General features: G+C 45.9%; 1 protein-coding gene across 1 annotated transcript in view; it reads right to left on the reverse strand.

Moving 5' to 3' along the window:
* Positions 1-2,959: 2,959 nt before the first annotated feature.
* RGMB (repulsive guidance molecule BMP co-receptor b) overlaps positions 2,960-7,835 on the reverse strand; it is a 24,348-nt gene continuing 19,472 nt past the window's right edge. The window contains exon 5 of the mRNA XM_030888966.2: positions 2,960-3,946. Within this exon, the coding sequence (XP_030744826.2) occupies positions 3,278-3,946 (669 nt within the window). The 3' untranslated portion in view covers positions 2,960-3,277. The remainder of the gene's footprint in view (positions 3,947-7,835) is intronic.

The raw sequence follows: 7,835 nt of genomic DNA on the forward strand, positions 1-7,835 counted from the left end.
ACAGCTAAAGCCTATCCATGGGTTAATGTGACCCTTGAACTCTTCTGGCTACGTAGGATTTGAAGACCCAACATGTGCCAGTAGTATTTTCTCTAACATCCTAGGCAATCAACCAGCAGTCAGGGAAACCACTTCTTTTTCTGAAAGTTATCTGTGGGGTCTGAAAATGTCGTCACAAGGGCACTGAGGACATAGGGAAAATGCTTCTAAGCACCCTTCCCAATGGAACAACATGGTGAAACAATCCCATTTCCTTTCCCCAATTATTAGAAGTGGTTTCGTTTCTCTCAAAAAGGATAAAGGTACATTAATTGTACACAATCTAAAAATCAGATACCAAAAGCGATTTCTATTGTTTTTAACTCATTTTTTAGGCTATTTGCACAAAAACAGTGGTTAGATGTATCCTCCTAGATAATTTTCTTCCATCATTTACTCATTCACAAAACAAGTTCTAGGGAGCGGTCTTTTCTGTATCTGGCCCACGCCTCCACAGGGGACACATGCAGCCACAGTGCAGAGTTGCCCAGAGGTGGGTCCCTAGCCCAGTCCACCTTCTACAAAAGGGCAGCAACACGTTTAAGCCCCGCCTCTCTGGAGTAGAGTTCTCCCCCTTTTTCGAGAGTAAGAAAGAAGCAGGATGCTGCCTTCTCATTCTCTCAGCCGCCCGGATTGCTCTCCCACACCAGCAGCAGCTAGTGAGGAGAGTGTGACCCTTCCACCTACAGCTCCACCCAAGATGGACTCACTAAGAACATGGTATTCCCAAAACAATAATTACACGAATAACAATGAGTCTAAGGAAGAAGAAAATCTTCTAAAATTGACTGTGGTGATGCTTACAGAACTCTTCTTGATATGATCAAACTATTGAATTGTATGTTATATGGAAGAAGTGCCAATAACACTGTTAAAAATATGATATATTTTTTCCCCTACCAGTTGGGGGTTGATATGTAGAAGTGCCAATAAAACTTTTAAAAAAATGGAATTTTCTCCTCCCAGTTTGGGGGCATTGGCAGTGCCAATCAGGGGCGGATTGCCCAATAAAGCACCCCCCCCAAAAAAAAACCCCCACCAAACTCATGGCCATTGAGTTGATTCTGATTCATAGCGACCCACACAAAGGCTTCCAAGACTGCACTCATTACAAGAGCAGAGACTCACAAGAGCAGAGACTCCTGCTATGTAAGGCAAGCAGGGTCCATTTACTAAACTGTACAGAACAAGTGCATATAGGTTTGAAAAGTAGTAACTGTTCACTACTTGATTACTGGGTACCCCAACTCTCTTATGGATTATAAATAGGGGGAAAGAGGCGTCGATTCTATAGGGGGTGCTGTGGGGTTGGAAACACCAGCCACAGCTACCTAGAGAGTCTCACGTGGTAACAGACAATGTGACATGATTCACTAGATTAGTTAAGCACAGGGATGCTTACCACCTTTCTTAGGCAATCAGACACTGGTGCCACAAATCAATAGGCCACGGCAAGAAGAAACTGCCTGGCAAATTAGCACTACATACAACCCTGGCAGTAATTGCTATGGCATTTAAAATGAACTTAATTTCTTCTTTTGGAAACTTGGGTTAGTAAGGTAGTTTATCACTTCTTTCTGGAGCCATTGCCATTGGCATATAACAACATAGCCTTGCCTTTCTTGAGTTAGCTTTCCCAATGACTGTTCCTGCCCTTTGTGGTGTTTTCCTTTTGCAAAGGGTGTCCACACCGCAATGGGCGTGGCAAGGCGAAATCATTTTACTTTACAGTGATTTCACCCAGTTCTGTGGGCAACTCAATATGCACCGACAGGTGTTCAGAGGGAGAACATCTCGTTAAGCAAGGAGATCACCTGGGAAGCCACATCGCTCAGTGGAGGAGAATGTTTGAGTAGCCAGCCAGCACTGAGTCAGGACCGGGAAACGTCTGTCATTATGGGCAATGCATCTTATTATGCATCTAGGTCAGCAGTTCTCAACCTGTGGGTCCTGATCCCTTTGGGGGCTGAATGACCCTTTTGCAGGAGTCGCCCAATTCATAACAGTAGCAAGATTACAGTTATGAAATAGCAATGAAATTAATTTTATGGTTTGGGGGGTCACTAGGTCACCACATGAGGAACTGTGTTAAAGGGTCCATGGCATTAGGAAGATTGAGAACCCCTGGTCTAGATACACAGTGTGGCGGAGAGCATGTGGTGGAGGACAGGGAAGAGTAAAGAACATTAGAGAGGCTTTAGGTAAGCCTAGTCCTTGGATTCCTAAAGAGTGGTTGGGGAGTTTCCTGGGTCTGGAAACTCGAGGCAGTGTGCTGACAACCCAAAGAGCCAAATAAAGAGGTTATGCATGGGTTTGTACAAATCAGAAAGAGAGCGCATCAGAATTATCCCTCAACACTATGTTTCCACTAGGATGGAGTTTCACGAGGGGGAATCTACAATTTAAGCAGGGGTGAGGAATGAGCAAAGGTCTGGGAGCCCCTGGGGTCTAGCATAATGCCAGGCATTTATATATGAAATTGCCATCACATGACCCTTTTGAGCTACAAAAATGGCACTTCCTTATGATCCAACCTCATCCATGGTAAGTGCTCACAGAAAACGATCTTGATCAACAGGAACTGTATACACTCCCCTCCACTCCCTGATTAAACAGAGTACGTGGGCTGCTTACAGATTAGTGAAGAGCAGAGTCAAAGCACCTGGGAGGGACAGGGGAGTGTTCCGTGCTCTCCTTCCAGAGACAGGGCAGAAGAAGAGGTAAGGAGCCCATCGTTTAAGGAACGAGGTGGCTTCACCAGAAGGCAGCAAGTGAGCGCTGCCCACGCTGGCAACATCAGTAGCAATGGGGGCGGGCAGAGGGGAACATCCAAGATCAGCCACGAATAACGTCTCTGGTCATCTTCAGTGGGAATGCTGTGGATGGTGTCTGTGTATATGCACTATACATACTAACCAGGTACACACATAAATATTTAATATATAAAAAATAAAGTGCTTTCTAACAGGTCCCTATGCAGGGACATTATAAAATATTTCACAAAACTGCAAAATAAAAATCGATACAATAAAAAACCACTACACATCCAACATAAGTGAAAACAGCCAAACACAGTATGTACAATCTGGTGGGTGTCCCAGGACAAACAGCCTATCATATACATGGTATATACATATATACTCTTATCTTTTACTCAATATATTATGACAATATATATCTTAAAATTTTGTTATAGACAACAACAACGACAACAACAAAAAAGCCAGATAGACAATCCCTACAAAAACACAACGAGGAACAAGCATGTGAGTCCGAGACTGACGGACAAGTCCCTGCCTCCCCGGGGCGCCCCGTTGCCGCTGCTTGGGAAGATGTGCCAGCGTTCCCTCCTCGGGTGCAGGGCCGCCACGTCCTCCAAGGCACTGTGGGCTGCGGCAGTGAAGTTGGCATCGCCCGTGGTGAGCAGGTCAAAGACACAGGACTGGAAATAGATGTCCTTCACCGGCATCTTCTCCTGGCATTGCGTGTTGGCAGTCTCCAGTGTGTAGCCCGGCCAGGTCTGTGCCAGGGCGGTGTGCGGTAGGGTGTGCCCCAGGATGGCAGACACCTGGTCTTGCCCGTCGTCGATACGTTCACTCAGGGGGCAGCCGTTGACACACAGCTGCAGGTCCTGGCTTTTGTCGTAGGACATGGCCAGGTCCTCGGGCATCCGGATGGCGAGGGTCAGGTAGCGACCCAGCTGTCGCACAAACACCGTAGTTCCTATGTAGCGAGCGTGCATCTCCACGTGGCGGCCGCTCTCCCTCTCCACGATGCGCAGGCTCTTGGTATCACCGTCTCCACCGCTGGTGGTGCCATCCACAAAGGCAGCCGGCAGGTCGTCTGTCACAGCTTGGTACACCTTCTGCTCTGTGCACTCATGGTGGGCTTTGAAGATGATGGTGATCTGCAGGAAGGAACAGGGGCACAAGTTGAATGCGAAGGGAGAAAAATAGAAGCGATATGGTTCTGTCATCAGAGTGCTCTTGCATTTCAGTTGAATGGCTTACGACAATCGCCAGACTTGATCATTTGCTTCCGCTTCCCTAATGAATATGGTATCCCCGCCCAAGTAGAATAGTTCCTGGGTTTCGGAAGACCAGTGGTGCAACAGTGAAACACAACACAACTAACTGAAACTTTGAGAGTTCAAACACATGTTGTGGCTTCAAGGGCGGTGAGGACACCCCAAATGTTGGCAATCACAGCCTAAAATGGAACCCACACGGCGGGGCAGTTCACATGGGACCACACTATAAGCTAGAATCGATTCGACACCAACAAATAAGAACATCTACAACTGGGCTCATGCACCCAGTTGGTAACCAGAGGGTTGCCAGTTTAAATCCACCCAGGGGTGCCTCCACAGTGAGGTCTAGCCATCTACTTTTGAAAAAGCAGCCACTGAAAGACTCTATGGAGTTCTACGCTGAGACACGGGTGTCTCCATGAGTCAGGATGAATGCTAAGGCAACTGTCCTGTCTATTTCCAAAAGTGGGAAGAGCTGTAGTCTAGTTCTCAAGTGGGGCTGGGAGAGGAGAGAGCCACCTTTTCTACATGATGCAGAAACTTGACAGAGCCTGAATAATCCTGTAACTTCCAGAACTTCGATTTCTAATTTCATCCCAGTCATGTGTCAGTCACGACAAATTTATGAAATGTAAACAGCGCAAAGAGGACCAGACGGTTGAAGATGTAGCATCCCAGAAACAGGCCCCAACCAAGTGCCTCCGGAAAGGTTTCTCTAAGTCCCTGAACCAAATGTTTCAAATCAGTGGCTAATCCGAGTGACAGGGAAATCACTTGGCAAATATAGCTCCCAAGCACCGGCAGGAAATAAAATACCCTAACCCTGGTAACAGAGAATATTTTCCTCCAACTGCACTGGGACCATTTACCTCCACAGAAATGTGTTCTCCATATTAACAAACAGACATTCCATCAAGAAAAAAAACATCTCCTAATCGTACAAAAGCCTCCCATGGCTACGTCCACTTTTGCCCCTGCAGAACCCTTTGAGGACAGCAGTTACCAGAGACAGAGCCGTCGCCTAGCCTTTCCCTCCAGCACCCCCGCGTGTCTGTCGCACCCTGGTGGTGGAGGCAGGTAAGCACAAAGCGATTTATGTATCACACTTGGTGGGAAAACTGCCCTAAGGAAAAAGGACTACATTTTAAGGTCTGTGTTACTGTCAGTAACTGAGGTAACAGCTTCTTTATTTCTTCCCGCTTGAAGGAAAAAATAAATAGAAATGATCAGGAGGTGGAGTCGAGGAGGAAGGTAGGCAGGCCAAACACTGCTCACCACTGCCCTGGAAGGAGGAAGCCTTCCACCTCCTGCAGGGAACGAATCCCAACAATAGACCCTTGTTATAAAGGCCAGAGAGGGCCCTCCCCCCACCCGGCCCTCCCTACCAGCCCTCACCACCACCCTCACGTTCATGTCTGACTTTTTTTTGCCCAACTCGGCCAGCATTTGCTCACAGTATTTAATTCCACATGTTCCCACTGGTGTTACTTGACTGGAATTTTCCAGCCATTTCATTTTATTTCAGCCAGTTATAAAGCCAGATCGGAACCAGCTGCACTGTAGCAACTGGTTAAACTCATATCCGTTGTTTGCAGCTGCAACCAAGGCCAGACAATGTTCTATGAAAATGCTGGGGTTTCTCCCTCCTTAATTACCCTGAGCCACAGTTTAATTTCACTACCAGCCTTCTCGCATTTCAACACCTTCCGAACAACCCGAAGGAGGTGCAGCTGAGGTGATTTCAGGAAGTGTGTTGTGCATCCAACTAAAGGCCTTCCAGAGTGAATGGGGTTGGGAGCTGGGCATCTAATGGGACTATAAAATAGATTTATTTGGTGGCTCTAAAGTCAGTTTAAAGGAGTCCTGGTGGCAGGCGCAGTGGTTGAGCACCTGGTTTGAACCCACCAGCAGGTCCGAAGGGGAGAGATGTAGCAGTCTGCTTCCATAGTAAAAACTCCAGTCTTGGAAGGCTTTTGGGCCCGTGCTACTCTGCCCTACAAGGCTGCTATGGGTCAGAATGGATTTGATGGCAGCGGGTTTGGGTAGGGCTTTTTGGTTCAGGTCAGTCTGAAAAGGGCTATTTAAGACCAGTTGGGATTTCGTGGTGGTGGTGGTGAAAAGACTGCCCCACCCTTGGAAATTCTGCACCCGAAAATGTGGGAACTTAACAATACAGATGGCTAAAAGAAGAGATAGCAATAAACTTTTCACATAATCACTATCCTCATTATCGACTCTAACACTCACACTCAAAAGAGTATACATAATCTTCTCCAGCGGCTACGTCATTTGTCCTTTGAGACTAACAAACCTCACATTTAAACCAACTTGGTCTTATTTGTGAGAGCTAAACACATAGTTGTTCACATTAAGCAAAACAATGAGAAATTAGTTTGGAAAAGGACAACCACGCTGAGATATCCAATTCAAAACAAATGTCCAAGGAGGCAAGCACGAGTCAATAAGACAAGTGGAAGACATAAAGTGCATGTCTTTTAAAAGCCAAAGGGAAAAATACCCCTCCACACCTAAATAGGTTTTAGTTAAAAAAAAAAAAAAAAAAAGAGGAAAAGTCACACGAAAATGGACTTTAGTGACAAACAAGTTCATTTCAAATAAACAAATAAAAACCAATAGGAAGGTAAGTCGAATAGTTCCAAGTGTCTTCCCCAAGCATCTGTTTTGTTCATTGAGCACACCAATTCCAACTCAGGAACTCAAGAGTCATTTTGAACACCTCACACTAACCGTCCTCGGCGCCACCTCTGACATTCAGCAGTAACTCCCACACATCCGCAGTAGTCAAGCTAAGCCAAAAAGCTTGATTCCTGCCCTCAAGTCTACACCCACAAAAGATTACACTTTCCCTAACAGATTTTTGCCTGTCTTCCCAATTTCCTAGGGGCAGTTTTTCTCTGCGAGGCAGAAATCAGTATATGTCCCCGCCGTTTCCCTGCTGGACAAGCTTATCTTCTACAGAGGATATGAACAGCGTTATCCTTTGAATCCCACTGAGGAGGGAGAAGAACTGAGGTGGGGTTCCTGCTTGGTCCTCTGTAGTTTAAGTCTGGACTGAACAAGCACCGAGATATCATCAACGGAGATTCAGAAAACACTGCATGACAGTTTCACATGACTACAATTCTGCAAGGCAACAGGCACAATGTGAGTGGTTTTTTGTTTTTTTAAAAAAAGGCATGCCCAGTCACTAAAGGCCAGAAATTTACTTTCCCTCCTGGGTTTATCCATTCCTACTCAGTTAAAAAAGAAAAAAATAATGTGTGAACATTCAAAATTTAATTGGAGTTTTTGAAAATTCCAAACTGTTGTGATTTCCAACTAGCAGCTCTCGGAGAGCAGTATATCCAGAATTGGATTCAAAAGCTCTCAAACAGCATACTTTAAACACCAGCTCAGCTGCTTATTCCCACCCCCCTACACCACCACCCCTTAAACTGATCCATATGCTGTAATAACTCAATTTGGCACATTTGTTCTATGCCACACCATTTATTATTGATGGATGGCATTTCTGTGCATTTAAAACATCAATGCCTTTTGTTAAACCTCCTCCAGCCAGCCCCTCTCTGCCTGCCCCCACCTTAGACAACTGCTCTAGTTCCCTCATTCATTTTTCATGTTTCACTCCCTGCGATCTTTACCACCCATCAGGTCTATTAGGGAGAGAGAGATAGCAGCTACAAATCAACCTTTGGACAACAAGGACTTAAGGTCTGGAGCAAAACCAAGAGGCATCTACCCCGCT

The sequence above is a fragment of the Echinops telfairi genome, unplaced genomic scaffold (assembly GCF_000313985.2).
Source record: "Echinops telfairi isolate 266 unplaced genomic scaffold, ASM31398v2 ScPeMD7_7469;HRSCAF=8507_1, whole genome shotgun sequence".
NCBI classification, from domain to species: domain Eukaryota; kingdom Metazoa; phylum Chordata; class Mammalia; order Afrosoricida; family Tenrecidae; genus Echinops; species Echinops telfairi.